The sequence below is a fragment of the Rhinocladiella mackenziei genome, assembly GCF_000835555.1.
Source record: "Rhinocladiella mackenziei CBS 650.93 unplaced genomic scaffold supercont1.9, whole genome shotgun sequence".
NCBI classification, from domain to species: Eukaryota; Fungi; Ascomycota; class Eurotiomycetes; order Chaetothyriales; family Herpotrichiellaceae; genus Rhinocladiella; species Rhinocladiella mackenziei.
This window is the reverse complement of record NW_013550596.1, coordinates 783,469-801,061: the sequence shown is the minus strand read 5'-3', so window position 1 is coordinate 801,061 and position 17,593 is coordinate 783,469. Positions and strand designations below refer to the sequence as shown.

The window sequence follows — 17,593 nt, the reverse complement described above, 5'->3', positions numbered from 1 at the left end:
CAAGAGATCATCTGCACTGTCGAAAGGGTTCCCTGTTTCGAGTTCATCCAGAACCAACGGAAGATCAAGAAAGGAGTGCAAAGTAGGGGAGCAGGATTGTCACATTGCTCGAGCTAGAACCAGCAGAAACGAGAAACCTCACTGTACGTGGAGAGGCGACAAGCACGACCAAAAAAAAAAAAAAAAAAAAAAAAAAAAAAAAAAAATAAGTTGGTTAGATCCAGGGCGTGGTATTCGAGACAGTGCAGCATAAAAACACATACATCAAAGTAATCTCGAGCAAATGGTTTGAAATAACAGTCCCCCGGTCTTGGCCTTGTCTATTGATGCTAGATCTATGTCTTTATCTTCTCCCGGGTCATGAACAAGAATAGCTAAGTTCTCTGTATCCATCCAAAGGATTTCTCGCAGGAAAATCTCCATCAATAAAGGCGCGCATTCCGTCCTTGTCTAGACGCAGTTCATACTCGCCAAAGTAAGAGGGCAAGGTACTTGTCTTGTTGAATCCCAGGCTCTCGAACAGGGCGATGCTGCGACTATTGGTTGCGCCGATTTTTACGGCAAAGTGGTCGAATGCCGTTGGTTGCATGTTCGTACCCAATGATTGAGGAGCGTGATATTCCGCCAAAAGATCAGGTTCATGTCGGATGATGAAGTTCATAAAGGCAAGTAAAGCGGCTCGGCCGTATCCCTTGTTTTGCTCGCCGTGTTCGGCAATCATGAGTTCCAGCTCGCCGATCACAATTTGAGTATCGCAGCCGTCTTCCGTGGTGGAGATGAAGAGGTTGACATCTCCGATCATCGAGTCCAGGTCAAAGCGTCCATCGCGCGTTTCTTTCAAACTATCATGAGGCCGGCATATGATGAACGTCAATTTATCTGCGTCGGTTCGCCAGCTTCGTTGCATGGCATATTCTTCATCGAGGGTGAGAGGTTCCGACGCGGTGGCTTCTTGGATTTCCTTAAAGAATAAGATTCATGGAAAAGATTTTCCTGAGGTTTGTTTCGTACCGGGTCTTTCATCCATTCATGATATTTTGGAACATGATGTGCTGAATAAGGCGCCAAGAGCACTTTCTTCGTAGAAACCCCTGGCAAAGTTAGACGTCAGGGGGATTAAAGAGAGATTCGGACCGACAAGTGTGCTCGTTTATTCGCATGTTTCGGCGTATTCATCACGGTGTCATGTAGATGTCAGTTGTTGGAATCGATTTCAGCCAGAGAAAAAGGGAGAAAAGGAGAAAAACGGGCGGAAATATTTCCGAGACTTCTTTCTGTCTTGCCGCTCACATCAAGGTCCGTTGAGTGGGGAGGAGTTATGAACGTCGAATTTGACCACTTCGACCTCCAGCGTCTCTGCATCCACCAACACAAGTTCACCAGTCTCATGGAAGCATGGGATGGTGATGAGTCGAACTTGTTGCTCGCCGGGGCCATCGATGACGGTCGTGCCAAACTTTGGTTGATTTCCCACAAAGAAGACGTGGGGACACTGCTCGATAAGAAATTGATCCTTTTCCTGGAATGGGTAACACCATAACGTATCTGGGGCTGTCGGTGCACCGCATCGCCACCTGAGCATGCTGGCCATGATTTCCAACCTTCCATCTGCATCTTTCCCATCAGGATCACCCAGGTCGACGTAGTTGAGGATATCGTTAATTGGTTGACCACTGTTTCCCATGAATCGCCAACCATCTACGTCTCCATCCCAGGGATTGGTAACGCTATCAAGCCAGCCTGGTTCGTCTTCTTCAGGGTTTTCGACATTTGCCGACGCGTAGGCTCGGGCATGTGGGAACATTGCAGGATGGATAGGTTGTTGAGGCAAGGTAGCATTTGCTGGGTCTTGTTCACCGGCTAAGATGGTAATGGGAATGCTTGGAAGAAGTTCTGCGAGAAATTGGTCGAGAAGAGTCGTCGGTATCGCATTGTAAGACGAGGCGTCGTAGCCATATTTTCGGTTTCCGGGCTTCTTCCCATCCTCAATGGAGGTTTGATGGTTGGGGAGCAGATCTGAGGCGATGGAATTTCCCGCAATAATTAGGCGAGAAATCGTGCTGGCTTTGTCTCGGTTGTCGTCATCCAACGCTTCACCGAGGAGGAATTCAGTCAAAAGGGAGAGGCTCAGCGTATCTGCATCGGAGCCGGAAATGTCAAGGCCGCTAACGAGAGCAATCATTTTCTTTGGTTGACCGACGTCCATTTTCTCCTCCTCTTCATCGCATTCCCATCTCTTCGGCTGTCGTGGTAGTCCTGGAATGTGTATGTCAAGTACCTCGAAGTCTCCGTGGGCATTCTCAGTTCCGAGAACGGCAACGATAATGCCAGTGACCAGCAAGCTGTTCTTCAACATTGTTCCGGTAAGTCGAAGTCTCCCAGATTCGTCCTCCAACATAACTTGGGTCTCTCTCTCTGCAGAAAAGTATGAGTGTCGTGCTGGTGGTCCCGCGATCCAGTTCTCCTTGGCTATGTCGTCCAGAATGTTTGGTTTCAATGGCATGTCCATATAGATGGTCCCGACAACCCAACATAGTTGACCCTGTCGGACATCTAGAACTCTGTCCACCCTTTTTGCTTTTTCTCCCGCGATCTCGAAATCCTTCCAATCTTCTACCGCGATCTTTTCAACCACAGGCTTCAACTTCGCAAGTCGTAAGAAATACGTGTCGCCATATTGTTGCAGGTAGTGTTTGTTTTCTCCTCGAGGCAATCGATAGGAATATAACGGATTGTAGGTGGTAGGAGCTCTGTTTTTCTGGTCAAATTTCTCTTCCTTCTGCCAGGGACGGAGCAGTCCTTGAATCGGTGCCATGTTGAGAGCCTCGCTCTAAAAGAGGATGGTGAGGTTGCGTTTGTCTGCTACCCGCTTTTCATTCTTTCGATGAAAATGCGGAAAATGGGGGGAGTGACGCGACCAGGTCGCGTTAGCGCGTCATTCGAAAGTGTAATGACCCTATTTAAAGTTAGATGCAGTGCCGCCTATTTATCGGAAGGCCGTCTTGCTCCGCACGTGGTGAATCCTACTAAAGCAGCGAAGATATTAGTCCTCTGAAGTTTAGCTTAGCCTCGTTAAACTTGGATACTTAGATATCCAAGGCATACTTTTGCACAGAGCAGACCCATCCATCACTGTACTTTTTCAAATCACGCTCTAGACTTCTAGAGCCCCTTTTTGGGGCTGAAGTTCTGACCAAAATCGCGCCTATGCCCACCGGAAATCCACAAACTAGCCTTCTTGAAGCCTTCTCGGAGAAAATCCACATGCTGAGTGTAAAGCTATCCCAATTGGAAGCCGCTTCCCATCCCATCTTGGTAGAATTAACATCGAAGCGTTGCGCCGTGCCAACATCCCTTAAACGAAAGCGTCGCAGCTCCTCCTGAGCCGAGTCGTTGACGAGAGCCGGTTACATTCATTCCGTCACCCCGTCGATTTCGAGTTAAGATTCTAGTGAGAGCTCAATGACGCCCCAGATCATAGTAGCGGGGACATGCCGAAGGCTTCAAATCAAATAGAATGTCTTCTCTGGACACCCTTGCTGCTCACCATTGTCGTCTTCCTTCACAGCCTTGCCATACATATAGTTCTCTAGATAGCACTCGCCGACTAGCTGGTACGACAGGTGTATGGTTGCGCCAGCGTCGTCCGTGTGAGAGCTCTCTTGAGGCAGTGGCCGAAGAATGTATGGCACACGACTTCCATACAAGGCCACAATAACATCGCCGGGTCTCGCTGCAGCAGGGCAAAGCCCTTCGTCCCCGGCCGAGGTTTGTATGAAACAAGGTGCATGGCATCCTACCAACGTATTCTGTGGATCTTGTAGGATATCACGAATAAGATGATTCTCTTTCTCGGGATCAAGACTGGCGTGTGTAGCCAAATGATCCATGTTCTTCTGGAAGGTCTCTGTTTGGTCATATGGCTGTCGAAGTTTCTGGACATCGCCTCTCTGGACTCTGGAGGTCCAAGTTCCTCTCCAGCTAAGAGGGTCGAACAGGTGAACATAGGCTTCGTGCAGATCCTGGTAACGGCGTTGAGCAGGATTGTCGCCGACATGCATGGAAACATAGATAGGATAGTATGGGTAGGGACGGATTTTGGAAATGACACCAATCTGGCGACCCCTGACTCCTAGGACCATGGGGTCAACCGTCTCCTCAATGACAGGATCGGTGTTCCCTGCAACACGATACGGAGACTCAGCGCTCAACCCTAAAGTCCCTTGCGCCCATACACTTCTGCCAGTATGCCAAAATGACCAGCTCGGGCGGTCATTAGAACCGTTCAAAGCCGACGAAGGCGACAGGTTAACCCAAGTCCTCCCTCGGGATAAATGTATAGTTGATAGAATTCGTAATGATTTGTGTGTTCTGATCCACCAACGAGTGAAGTCGGCGAACACTCTCGCTGGTGTCTTAGTATAATCCGGTCGGATCTCAGCACCGTGGCAACTGAAATCCCATGTCTCCTGACCAAAACTTAGTAAGGCAAAAATCTTGTCCCGAGGATCGGTCGTTTCTAGATCGAGGCCTTCAAGAACCACATCCAAGATACCCATTTTGGTTGTCTGTCGCGAGTACTCCTGCAGATACGCTGTGTTTTTGACAGATTTTCTCAATGAGTGTGGCGTGAACAGCTCTGAAAAGAGCGGAGGCATTGTATTTTTGGCAATTGGGTTTGAGTAGACGGTTGAGCGAGTAATACACTCGTTGAGCCGCAAAATCCTAGCCCAGGACATAAGCGTGCCACCATACAGCACTGAGACATGTCTGGCGTTGAAAACCTCTTGGAGGACCCAAGCCCGGCGAAAGTAGTCGTTTCGGAATAAAGGATTGTCGACATGATAGCTGCCATTGTCTAGGAGAGGACTATGCAGCTTCGTAGTGGATTGATCGAGGTCAGAACGTTGCAAATATCGTTCCGCGATCATCTCGGCATCAGCAAGGCACCCGTCGTTGCCGTCATTACGTTCGCCCAGCCAGACAATAACGTCCTCTGCTTGAGAATATATTTCCCGCATCAATGCAACTTGTAGTGAACACTCGTGAGGGTCCGACTGGTTTATACTTATCGCATCGATCCATATCTTTCGGGGCTTAGAGGGATGTCGCAGACGGAGAAGAGCATCATGGAGATTCGACGTGATTGGGACCAGAGATTCGACCGGTTTGCTCTCTCCCTCTGGACAGCAGGACAGGCGAACAACTTTTGGGTCTCCTCGATCGCCCCAGCAGTACGACATGCATTCGTAGGGCTCTTGAACATCGTCACCCAGCTCGGCATGCTCAAGGATACAGTGGACTTGATGATCCGTGTTTCCAGACTGCAAGCTGACTAACCGGATTTCCTTGGCCCTTGTCAATGGGCGGTAGATATTAAGGTCGGGTGCTGAGGGTGATGGATGCCCTCTGACGGAGTGATTAGCAATAGAAACGACCCGCCGATTGAGGTAGGAATTCTACACTTGCTCTCCACCTAAACCGAACACCGTAATTGATGCCGCTGCGACATAATTGCGCCATGCTTGATGGCGAGCTTTAGGGACAATTTGCACGGTGTCGCCCGGCTTAATCGCCCTCAGCCATCGTTTCAACGACACTTCAGCCTCTTCCAAGTTCCAACAAATCTCATGTTCTCGGAAATCACTGATTGCATGCAAGTTGCTCTGGAGGTGGCGACGAGGTACACGATCACGAGCGGAGGGCGTGATGACTGAAGCTTCAAACCAGGTGAAGCTCTGCTCGTACGTCCCCCTCAGAGTCGCATCGTCATTGCTATATCCTTCGGGACGGTCAGTGAATAGTTCTCAGGCTTATTCGGGGTCACGGCACCTTGATCATGAGACACTGTCTTGAAGATAATTTTGTGAACCTCGCGGATGCTAGTTGGCACTCCAAGTTCAACGTACGGTCGTTCAGGACAGTAGTGAGATACAATAACAAGACCATTACGCTGTGCATGTGCTGACTCGTGAACAGGGTTGGGGAAAGGTTTCGCAGGGTTCATATTAGAGGTTTCTGCCCAGCCCGGTTTATAAGTCGGTTGTTGCAGTAGTGCAGGTTTTCAATACAGCTATCGATGAGTATCAGAATTCGGGTCGACGAGGACATTATCTCAATTGTACCAGGCAGCGATATTTGCGTCGTGAAACACTTCAGCCCCCAAAGGCTCAGTTGCTGCCTACGCCGTCAAAGTATGAAGTCCGATATTCAGTGAGACGCTGCCCTAACGATATGGTAGGTCAGCACGTGACGTTGACCCCTAAAACAACGTATTGATATTTTTATCACGTGACTAAATGGGACGCCTTGCCGTGTGTGGACTAGCTCAGCCTAGTTGATGAGTCAAATCTGGGCACTAGCAACAAGACTTAAAGCGGCGTGACTCCAGTGTTCATGCACGTGACTTGCCAAGCTCATTTTCATCAATTCGGCAACCAAGACGGATACCTTCACGATCTGCCAGCATCTTGAGGGAGAGCAAAGCGATGGGCCCTGCTGGGACTCCAGCTCCCTCCCAGATCCTCAAATTAATACATTCCCATGACCATGCCCTTTTCGATGCTTATTACTTTTTCTGGCGGTAAGAGGAGTCGTGCGTATTGGCTTCGAACCAGCCTCGGTTCGTGGACAAGATACTACCGACCCCCACACTTCTGCTGATATACAAGTCCTTCTCTAATGGATCGCTCTCCGATATGCTTACCTCTTGTCACACAGCTTCACTTCGGCTAGAGAACTGTTCTTTGAGGTGTTTTTGCTCACAACCCACCAAGATGTCGTCTCCGCCCGCTCTCAACACACCCTTGACCAAGCTCTTGGGCATTAAATACCCCATAATGCTGGCCGGTATGGCACGTACATCAGGCGGTCCATTGGCTGCTGCAGTTTCGAATGCCGGAGGTATTGGAACTATTGGAGGGCTGGGATATACTCCGGGACAACTACAAGAGGTAATTTGCTTCATGCTATACACGCTGCCATGCGACGACTGACGCTCTCAGATCATTGATGATCTAAAGGCCAATCTCACCGATAAATCCCTACCATTCGGTGTCGACCTGGCCCTACCACAAGTCGGTGGAAGTGCGCGAAAGACCAACCATGACTATACCCACGGCCAACTCGACGAGCTTATCGAAGTGACCATCAAGAACGGTGCAAAGATCTTCGTCAGCGCAGTCGGTGTCCCTCCCGCACGCACTATCAGACGCCTCCACGAAGCGGGCATCCTGGTTATGAACATGGTGGGAGCGCCGAAACACGCGGAGAAAGCCCTTAAGGCTGGCGTCGACATCGTCTGTGCCCAGGGAACAGAAGGGGGCGGTCATACCGGTGACATCGCAAACAGCATCTTGATCCCAGCTGTCGTGGATGTGGCGAAGAAGTACAAGAGCCCGCTGACAGGGGAACCGGCGCTGGTAGTGGCCGCGGGCGGTATCTACGACGGCCGCAGCCTCGCGAGCAGTCTGATGCAAGGCGCTGTGGGCGTCTGGGTCGGCACACGCTTCGTCGCCGCCGAAGAGAGCGGTGCCAGCAGAATGCACAAGGAAGCCGTCGTCAGTGCCGACTTTACAGACACCATCCGCACGCTGGTCGTCTCCGGCCGCCCCCTCCGCGCACGGATGAATGAGTACCTCCAGAAATGGGAGAGCCAGCCCGAGCGGATCAGGGAGTTGACGGAAAAGGGTATTGTGCCCATGGCCTATGATCTAGAACAGGAGGCGGACGTTGATATGCCGTTCCTCATGGGTCAAGTCGCTGCTATCATCAAGGATATTAAACCTGCGAAAGACATCGTGGAGGATATGGTAAGACAGGCGGTCGAGATGCTGAAGTTGGCCAGTACATATATCGAGGGACCTAGAAGTAAACTGTGATTGGAAAAAAAAAATGCGAATCTGATGGGCTATTGCCGGGGCGCAATTGCTGGGTTTTTCAGAGAATTTGTAAGAAAGGAAATCTTTCCTGAGGAATGGTAACACGCATACAGGCGGAGCTCTGAATTGGATTATGTACTCTGAATCACAACTCGCCATACGAATGAATGGCCTTGTCATGTCCTGGGCGATATCTAACATATTCACACGAGACAATGTGACAATGCCAACAAGCCACCAAGCCAATAGCCAATCCTTTTTGGGTTCCCCGTTCATGCTAATGCTTGATGCCATTAACGACGGCCGGGGTTTTCTGGCCATTGGCTTTGTTGAGCATTTCCGGTGGAGGCACAGGTCCAAAGACAGGTTTCGCGATCTCCGCCGCCAACTCCTCTTCCGCTTCGTAGCTGGCATCATCATCCTCTTCATCGTCTTCGTACTCCTCGTCATAATCGCTCTCGGTCCCCTCTCCGTCCACGAGCTCCTGTTGAATCGGCCCACCACGGCCTTGCTCCTGCATTGTCTTGATAATGTTCCGCATCTGTTGCTCCTGCTTCCTAAGGCGCTCGAGATCTTCCTTATCTCGAGTTCGCTCCTCGGCCATTTCTATGATGTTCCGATTTGTCTGATCATGCTTTCGCGTAAGGGTGAGATTTTCCTTTTCAAGTCTCTTAGTCTTCTTAGACATCTCTTCCATTTCCTTGCGAAAAGTGAGGAACAGTTCGTTGCTGTTATTGAGGGTATCTTCCACCTGCTGCGTTGTGAGCAACATTTCAGCGATCGTATCGATAAAATAGAAGAGGGAGAAGAGTGAGACTTACCTGTTTGAATTTCTCGACGTAGATGTTGAGCTGACTTCGCAATTCTGCTTCTGTGTGAGAGAAGGTAGAGACTTGATTCGTAAGTGTTCGGCAGCGGGTGGCTTCTGCGTCTGCCCTTCTCCGCTCTACTTCGTGTTTGGCTTGTAGATGAGCAATTTCCGCATCTTTATGGCGAAGTATTGCTTTGAAGTGCATCTCTCGAATCTCGGCTTGATCTGCTAGGACTTTGCATCGTGTCTTGAATCTGGATGGAAAGTCAGTCACACTTTCAACGCGACCACGGATTGTACGTACAGCTCGTCGAGATCCAGATGGAGATTTTCGGAATGGGTGGTAGTCTTGGAATTCATGACTTCTTGAACGTCATAAAGCATTTGATCGAGTCGCTCGTTGATGGTCTCCCGTGCTTGTTTCTCGGTCACTTCCAATTTCTTATTTTCGTCCTTCAATTTCTTGTTTTCCTTTGTCAGTTCTCGACACAACTTTTCAAGTTTATCCTTCATCGTCGTGGTTTTGTTGTGTTCCGACTTGGACTTCTCCTGCTCCTTCTGCAATTGGTCGGCGCGCTTCTTGTTCTTCGCATAATCACGCTCCAGCTTTTTCATTTCCGTCAATAGCTCCTCGTACTTCTTTTGCACAAAATCAAGTCGGCTGAGGGGTCCTTCGACGCTGTTCATCAGTTCATGGAGGTCTCGTGTGGCCTTCTTAACTTCACGATCCACCTCCGCTTGTTGATTTTTTTCACCCGCTTTTTCTTGCTCCAACTGCGACAACCGCGCCTGAACCAACCTCGCATTCTCTTCTGCACTCAATTGCTTGTCTTTCTTTGCTTTGCCTTTCTTTGTCGCTGGGGCAGGTGGGGGTAGCTCTTGCGCATCGCCATTTGTGGTTTGCGAAGTCGGACTTTGCGCAGTAGTCGCCATATGGAATTTGATGCCAGATGGGTATGTCTTTGTCCTCCAAGTCTTTTGTCACCACCAGAAACTATGCTCAAAACTCTTGCCCGGGTTTGTGCTGGGCGTCAAGAACATCTGAGAGGGACCACCATGAAACGAGGTTGCGCCTAATGCAGGGTGACGTGAACAATGTCCAAAGGTGCCCGAAGAAGTAGTGAATGGACTACCGTATGTGTTGTGCGAGTTCTAGGTGACCAAAGGTGGGAGATTGGGTCGAAGAAGATGTGCAGATCTTGTCCACGGCCGAGCACTTTCTACCGATGCGCAAGAATTGGATGGATCAGTACCTGAAGACCAGCCCGCGATGCGAGAATGTTGGAAGTTTTACTCCACAATGAAAAAGAAAGAATTTGAGTGTCTGTCTTTACTGTGCGGGAATGAACAGGATGTTTTGAATTGAATGATATCCAAAGGTGGGATCAGAGATGAGCACACGTGACCTGAGAATCTAAGAAGTTTGTGGGTTTAATTTCGTCAGTTACATTTCCTAACACGCCATCGCATTTCTCTGATGCTTTTGGTAGTGAACTAGCCGTGGGGACGAAAGAAACTCCCAGGACGACCGATCCCTAACTCGAAGCCGGAATTCTTTCGACACTGTCATGCTTCGGCATGGCCTCCGACCTGGCCTTCATCGTTACGCCAGAACCCGCAGCTCCAAACTCCTAGCATCCTTGACATCGTGGCCCCAAAGAGGATATGCGTCGATCACAGATGTGGAGGCCTATCCAAAGCCCGGGAAGGCAATTCATGGATTCACGTTAAAACAGATCAAGCACGTTCCTGAATTGCATTTGACAGCTTTGAGATTGGAGCATGACAAGACGGGGGCGGAATACTTGCATGTGGCCCGGGATGACAAGAACAATGTCTTCGCCATCAACTTCAAGACCAATCCTGAGGATAGAACGGGCCTACCGCACATTCTAGAACATGTCACTCTATGCGGAAGCGAGAAGTACCCAGTACGAGATCCATTCTTCAAGATGATGCCTAGATCCCTTGCGAATTTCATGAATGCCTTTACGTCTGCAGACTATACCTCTTATCCTTTTGCAACCACCAATCCACAAGATTTCCGAAATTTGTCGTCCGTCTATCTTGATGCAACCCTTCATCCCTTGCTCAAGCGTTCGGATTTCTTGCAAGAGGGATGGCGGCTGGGACCTGAAGATCCACGAGAGGTGGCAACGGAGGACAACATCAAGTTCAAAGGAGTGGTGTACAATGAGATGAAAGGCCAGCTGTCCGACGCGAGCTATCTGTTCTATATTAGGTTTAGAGAACACCTCTTCCCGTCTCTACATAATTCCGGGGGAGACCCAGAGGTGATGACTGGACTGACACATGAACAACTCGTCGACTTTTCTCGCCAACATTACCATCCTAGTAATGCAAAGATCTTTTCCTACGGCAGTTTGAGTCTGGCTGAGCAACTCCAAATTGTGGACGAAACGATATCAAAATTTGAGAAGGGATCTCCTGATTCCGAGCCCAGGTACCCGATTGACTTATCTATCGGGCCACTTTCTTTTGAAGTGGGGGGGCCCATTGACACGATGCAGCCTCCAGATCGACAGTTTAAGTCTTCTATCACTTGGATGGGGTGTCCTTCCTCAGATCTTGTGGAGACATTTTCTGTCAGTATCATGATGTCTCTGTTGATGAATGGGTATGGCTCTCCCCTCTACCAGGGATTGATCGAATCCTCGTTAGGGACAAACTTCAGCCCAAATTCTGGCTACGATAGTTCGGCCCGGGTAGGAATGTTCTCGATTGGCTTAGATGGTATGAGGGCGGAAGATATTCCTGCTTTGAAAGGCACAATTCAAACGATATTGCGAGAAAAGGCCCATGAGGCCTTCTTGCCCCACAAAATTGAAGGTTATATGCATCAGTTGGAGCTTGCTCTAAAGCATAAAACCGCAAACTTTGGTATAGGGTTGTTGGAGAAATCCCTCGCTGGATGGTTCAATGGTGTTAATCCGGTGGATGGTCTGGCCTGGAACGACATAATCGACGCCTTCAAGCAACATTTGAAAGAGGAGAAATACCTGGAAAACCTCGTTCAAAAGTACATCATGAACGACAAATGCATGCAATTCACCATGAAGCCGTCGGAGTCATATGGATCAGATTTGGAAGCTCGAGAAGAGCGGCGGCGGCAGAACATCCTGGAAGAATTCAAGAAGAGTGCCAGTTCCCCTGAAGCCGCCATTTCCGAACTTGGTCGGCAAGAACTTGAGCTGCTTGAAGAACAAGAGACGGCGCAGTACGAGAACCTAGACACCCTTCCCACTCTTCGCGTTAACGACATTGCTCGAGAGATGGAGAGAAAACCACGATACTATTCCCAAATTGGTGATGTGAATTGCCTGTGGCGGGAGACCTCGACAAATGGAATCACTTACTTCCAGGCAAAACACCTGCTAAAAGATCTTCCTGAAGAACTCAGACTTTTGATGCCTCTTTTCACCGACTCTCTGATGCGTTTGGGTACGAAGACAAAATCTGTCGGGGATATCGAAGCTGAAATCCTCCTGAAGACCGGTGGCATATCTATCTCTACGTTTGCTGCACCTGAACCATGGAGTCTAGATGAATTCCACGAGGGTTTCCTCATTGATGGATATGCTCTGGACCGAAATGTTCCAGCCATGTTCGATCTCATCCGTTCCCTGCTGACGGAGATTGATTTCTCGGATCCAAAGGCTGTCTCTGCAATTCAGGAGCTGCTTGAAGCCAAAACATCGGGTGCCTTAGACTCTGTTGCTGAGAGTGGGCATCATTTTGCCGTTACAAGTGCTTCTGCTGCATTGACGAGGAGAGGCAGGATCCAAGATCAATTATCTGGCCTCACCCAAATAGAGTCCACAGCCAGGATACTCGATGCCGCTCGACGTGATCCTCAAAGTCTTCAGGAAGTCATTCGGAAGCTACGAAAGATCCAGTCAATCGCCATCTCCAACTCTTCCAATCTATCGATGCGCATTGTCTGCGAACCTGATTCAGTCCCTACGAATCAACAGCTGATCGAAGAATTTCTCGAAAAGTTGCCCAAGGGTGACCCGACAATCTCTGGCTCCACCGCGTCCGATACGATTGCTGGGTCTTCTCTGTCGCGACGTGCCTTCTTCGATTTACCCTTCCAAGTTTCCTATACTGGAACTTGTCTACAGACCGTACCATATTCTTCTCCAGACAAGGCACCACTCACAGTACTTGGTCAGCTTCTTGTCCATAATTTCCTACACCCAGAAGTCAGAGAAAAGGGTGGAGCTTATGGAGCGTCAGCCAGTGCCAGTCCTATCAGCAGCCTTTTCACCATGTCCTCTTATCGCGACCCCAATCCTCGCAATTCTCTCAATGTCTTTCAGCGGGCTGGCGTCTATGCTCGAGACAAAGATTGGAGCAGTCGTGAACTTGAGGAGAGCAAGCTGAGCATCTTTCAGGGCATCGATGCACCGAGAAGCGTTAGCAGCGAAGCGAGCAAAGAATTCATGTACGGAATAACCGAAGATATGGATCAAAGGATGCGCGAAGGATTACTGGACGTCACGAAGGCTGATGTCCAAAATGTCGCGCAAAAATACCTGGTTGACCTACCTGCCGAGCTGAAATCAGTGTGCGTTCTTGGAGAAAAGAAAACCTGGATCGGACAAGATCCAGAAAAGTGGCAAATGAAAAGTTTAAAAATGTCTGCCTAAGATATGCCAGCCCTTCTACAAGTGCCGCATATTGGTCTGTACATTACACTCCCCTCAGCAAAAGATACCCAAAATATATTTAATATCACCCGAACCGATCAAGTTCAGTCATCTCGGCCCTCCTACTTGACCCTCAACAGCGCGACTCGAACAGTACAAGCGTCTGCGACCAAAACTCTGCCATGGTCGGAGATCACAAGTCAATGCCATAGAGCATTTCCAGCGCGAAATCAAAAAGCTAGTGAGGATCCTTCCTGGCAAGCTCCTTCCGGATGATGTTTGCCTAGAGGGCAACTGCTAGTTCACGGCAGACCTATTTCAGACCTGCTGTTCTTTGAGATTGAGGAACAGCAGACTAGAGGTGTGCGCACATTGTTCGCACTAGTACTCTCAAACCCTTCATTTATCCCAATCCCGACCACTAACCGACCGGATGGTCACTTTCTCATTCCTGCTAACTCCTTCCATCTAACCTCTGCGGCATGACGACTTGGCTGACTATTTTAACATACTTCGATGCGGTGACTACATGGACATCTGTCCCAGCATCCGGGTGAAACACCCTCCTCATGGCGATCCGTGAATACCTTTGCATGATACTGTCAACTATCACTTATTCACTCCCAGCCCAATTTGATATCTCTTCTGACGGTTTTCTCCACTCATCTATTTTCATCTTCTCTTCTCATGCTTGGCTATCTCTTATCTGGCATCTCTCACTTCAACAGCATCGATTCAAGAGCCATTCTCATAGGACATACACAGATAACTCCGCGTCCAGAGTCAATCTGAGCACAATGGGAATCGAAAAGAGCGATTTGAGAACGTAACTCTGCACCTTTTCCCTTGTCATCTCATATCTCTAACGAGCAGACAGCGTCAAACCCGCTTTTGGAGAAAGAGGCCCCTCCCGATGTCACCACTACCGTTGGCGACTTTAGCTGTAAAGTCCACAGCTGTGTCACTTTCTGCTTCGTCGAAGTTCTTCCGGAAGATGTGTAACTCGGAGGTTCAGGTTCGTTCGGCCTGAGTTCCATTATGGTCTAATGTGTTCAACGATATTGACGAGTTGTGAGACAGGAAGCACAACGCTAGAAGATGGCGACCCCATGATCATTGCGTATCTCAACCTCTGGTGCTACACGGGAGAGTATCTGGACCTAACTGGCGAAGGGGAACCCGCAGATCTCGACTCCAGGTGATCATGCAACAAGGCCCGGCAGATTCTTCAGCGCTCATGTTCGAGGATCCCGGAAGCCATACGTGCAAGATGTATCCGATCGCAGACAAACACAAAATTGAGACACTGTCAAACCTTGCAGTAGAGGAAATCAAAAATGGACTCAGTTGGGATAAGGATGCTTCCCTACCGTTCCCAACGCGTCTCCTTGCTCGAATGGTGGAATGATATTGAAATTTCTAAGCTCAGGAAAGAACGGGCAAGGAAACCCCAGACCCAGGACTGACCCTACTGAAGTTCGGATACGGGACGGGAGAGAGGGAATCTTTCGGGGAAAGGAGGAGCTTGGTTTCTTTCGAGCAAAGCAGTCAAGGTCTTCTTTCCTAGATTAGCTAATAAATTTGCACCGGCTCAAGGATGTTCGGGAACAGGGTGCGTTCTTGAGGGAAGTCCGAATTCCATCATCGGGCCAGAATACCGTTTACGAAGTACAGGTAACTGGTGGAAGAGCAGGATAAATTAGGTCCAGGTATGGCGATGTTCGAGCACTTCGTGTCCTGGTACTATGACTTTCAATACAACTTGATAATCATCACCAAGACTAACTGAGTGATGATATTTAATGAATTACAGTTAAAACGCCGTATTCTCGTAAGTTTCCCAGACCATTGAAACTCCTTTTCCAATCCTGCAGTATGGCAGATCTGCATCACTTTTGTTACAAACCATGAATTCTTTCAGTTAGTGGGGTTTTAAGAGAGAAGATGTTTTCGTAAATGTCGTTTCCGGCTATTAAGCAATGTTGCCTGCCATTCCCTGTAAGTCACAAATGTTAGCATGGGGCCGGTACACTACAGACGAACAGATAAATGGACGTTACAAAGAGCAAGTGATCCACTTACCAAGAAGATGGCCTGCACGGCAATTTGTAAACTCCACAATCCGACTTTTTTGAAGCGTCTCGATCTCGCTTGTTCGTCTGTGACATCTCTCGCAAATGCATCGTATACTTCCGCAGACAAATCGTCCATGAGGCCGGAATCGAAGACGGTCCAGCTTCCATCAAAATCCGACAAGCGTTTAACCACACGGCAGTTGATCGGGATGAATGTGCGGCGTGAATTAATGTAGGCGACGATCGGCCGAATGAGCGCGTTGTTGATGTATGATAGGTCGCGAGTGAAGATGGGGACAACGGCGCGGACATCGTTGAGGTGGATCCGGAGATCCATGACTAGGTATTTTTTGTCTTCATCTTTTGCGAGTGGGGACTCTGGCGAAGCAACGACGTCGTTTGATTCAGGATCGGACGAATCTCCCCGGACCTGTTCGAGGTGCTTCTTTGATGTGAGGGTGGCCTCCATTCGTTCATAGAAATCAGTCATGACTTTCATGACGGACTCGTCGCTGTCACTTGGAATCATGATATCAGCAACGATGTCAACATTGCCTTCATGAATCCAGGACAATGGTCCCACCGCTCCCCGATTCAAATGATCGATATTCAAGCTATCGATGCGAATTCGGGACTGCTTCTTCCACGGATCATCGGAGGGATCGTTAGGATCGTTGAGTTGGGCACCTGTGTATGAGTGTGTTTGGCGGGGGTGGATCGTAAAAAGAGACCTGTCGTACTCGCCGGTCATGCTATTAGCACAGAGGAGGTCGTAGAATAGCCATTGCTTCCGTAGTCGGGGCAAATCTGCACTATATATGCTAACGGGAAACGGTCTGAATCCTGCGGGTTGAAGAACCGTGACGAGGAGGTCTTCAATTTTAAAGGATTCGATTTCGAAGTCTCCAGGGTTGTGCTCGTGTCGATATGATTTGGGATCAACTTCTTCTCCTGTCCAGAAAACATGAGTCCGATCCACGACGCCTCTGACGTGCTTAACCTCCACGTTCTGCAGGGGGCCTTTCGAATTCCACCATTTGCTGAACGATAAAGTGACGTTGATCTCCCCAATGGTGATGTCAAATTGCGTATAATTCTGCTCCTCTGGAGGAACAGGATCTTCCGCCGAAGAAGCCTGCGCGGCTGCTTCTGGTGATCCCTTGGTGACACGAGATTTGTTCTGGCCTGGGCGTCTTGAGACGAATACATTCTTGAACGTGATGACGCCATCACCCCATTTGGGTACAATGGCAGACTCAAACACAACCTGCAGACCAGATGATTTTGTTAAATAATTCCCGATCCAACCGGCCAGAGTTTCTTGTGCAAACACAGTGTTGATGGCCAATATTGCAAGAGACACAAAAGTCGTAGTTCCAATAACAATCCAAATGACATGGCCAAGCGCAATCCACGAGATAAAACCGACGATTTCATCCATATTGAAGGGTCGGGTGCTTTTAATAGTTAGCCACTTAAAGTGGACCTTGAGTCGAGACCAGAATCCTGTTGCAGCTGCCAAAAGTTCTTCCTTGGTCGGACGATGAAATTGTGGCATTTGAAGCCTGTCATAGAAATGTTCATGATGAGACCGATTTTGTCCTGCGCCAGATCTAGGTGGTATTTGCTGCGAGGTCTGCGATTTGGTTGCACTCTCTTTGTCATCTTGTTTCTCAATTTCTTCTCTTTTCGGCTCTTGATTCTCTGTCCGTCTGGGTGTATTATGGAAGCCTCTAGACTGCACCTGGGGTAGCACCCCGATCCGGGTGAGTGTGCCATCGTTTCGGTTTGACCGAGGGCCCAAGGAGCCTAGATTGAATAAGGACCCATTGCGTAACGCGAAGCGACTGAGTCTGGATACTATCGGTACCAACCACGGCCCTTCAAGGTTTCCATACCTAAATTTGTCTCGGTATGATTGTTGAAGCGAAAACCGTCCTCCAGGCTCTCTTATCTCAATAGAAGCATCATTGGAACGACATATAGTCGATATCCGTCTTGGAAGGTGATATTTGAAGCTTCGATTGGAACGTGCTGGAAGCCTTTGCGTTACTCGAGTAGTCCGTGGTACCAGAGCTGCGATCTTCGAGACATCTCCTATGCCTCGGACGAGGACGTCCGTCATGATTGGACTATCATGCTGTTCGATAGATT

General features: G+C 49.0%; 7 protein-coding genes across 7 annotated transcripts; 2 read left to right on the top strand and 5 right to left on the bottom strand.

Annotated features, from left to right (window-relative positions):
• Positions 1-358: 358 nt before the first annotated feature.
• Positions 359-1,160, bottom strand: Z518_10488 (uncharacterized protein; the record flags this gene model as incomplete). The annotated part of the gene is made up of 3 exons (XM_013412031.1): positions 359-961; positions 1,012-1,091; positions 1,139-1,160. 3 exons carry the CDS (start codon positions 1,158-1,160, stop codon positions 359-361), a joined length of 705 nt encoding a protein of 234 aa, XP_013267485.1.
• Positions 1,161-1,291: 131 nt separating this feature from the next.
• On the bottom strand, positions 1,292-2,815 carry Z518_10487 (uncharacterized protein; the record flags this gene model as incomplete). Its single annotated transcript, XM_013412030.1, has 1 exon — positions 1,292-2,815. One exon carries the CDS (start codon positions 2,813-2,815, stop codon positions 1,292-1,294), a length of 1,524 nt encoding a protein of 507 aa, XP_013267484.1.
• Positions 2,816-3,503: 688 nt separating this feature from the next.
• Positions 3,504-6,007, bottom strand: Z518_10486 (uncharacterized protein; the record flags this gene model as incomplete). Its single annotated transcript, XM_013412029.1, has 3 exons — positions 3,504-5,409; positions 5,464-5,782; positions 5,833-6,007. 3 exons carry the CDS (start codon positions 6,005-6,007, stop codon positions 3,504-3,506), a joined length of 2,400 nt encoding a protein of 799 aa, XP_013267483.1.
• Positions 6,008-6,776: 769 nt separating this feature from the next.
• Z518_10485 (uncharacterized protein) lies at positions 6,777-7,880 on the top strand (the record flags this gene model as incomplete). The annotated part of the gene is made up of 2 exons (XM_013412028.1): positions 6,777-6,953; positions 7,005-7,880. 2 exons carry the CDS (start codon positions 6,777-6,779, stop codon positions 7,878-7,880), a joined length of 1,053 nt encoding a protein of 350 aa, XP_013267482.1.
• A 277-nt stretch (positions 7,881-8,157) lies between these two features.
• Positions 8,158-9,624, bottom strand: Z518_10484 (uncharacterized protein; the record flags this gene model as incomplete). Its single annotated transcript, XM_013412027.1, has 3 exons — positions 8,158-8,634; positions 8,702-8,945; positions 8,996-9,624. The coding sequence occupies 3 exons, from the start codon at positions 9,622-9,624 to the stop codon at positions 8,158-8,160; spliced, it is 1,350 nt and encodes a 449-aa protein (XP_013267481.1).
• A 635-nt stretch (positions 9,625-10,259) lies between these two features.
• Positions 10,260-13,364, top strand: Z518_10483 (uncharacterized protein; the record flags this gene model as incomplete). The annotated part of the gene is made up of 1 exon (XM_013412026.1): positions 10,260-13,364. The coding sequence occupies one exon, from the start codon at positions 10,260-10,262 to the stop codon at positions 13,362-13,364; it is 3,105 nt and encodes a 1,034-aa protein (XP_013267480.1).
• Positions 13,365-15,395: 2,031 nt separating this feature from the next.
• Positions 15,396-17,564, bottom strand: Z518_10482 (uncharacterized protein; the record flags this gene model as incomplete). Its single annotated transcript, XM_013412025.1, has 1 exon — positions 15,396-17,564. One exon carries the CDS (start codon positions 17,562-17,564, stop codon positions 15,396-15,398), a length of 2,169 nt encoding a protein of 722 aa, XP_013267479.1.
• Positions 17,565-17,593: the final 29 nt, after the last annotated feature.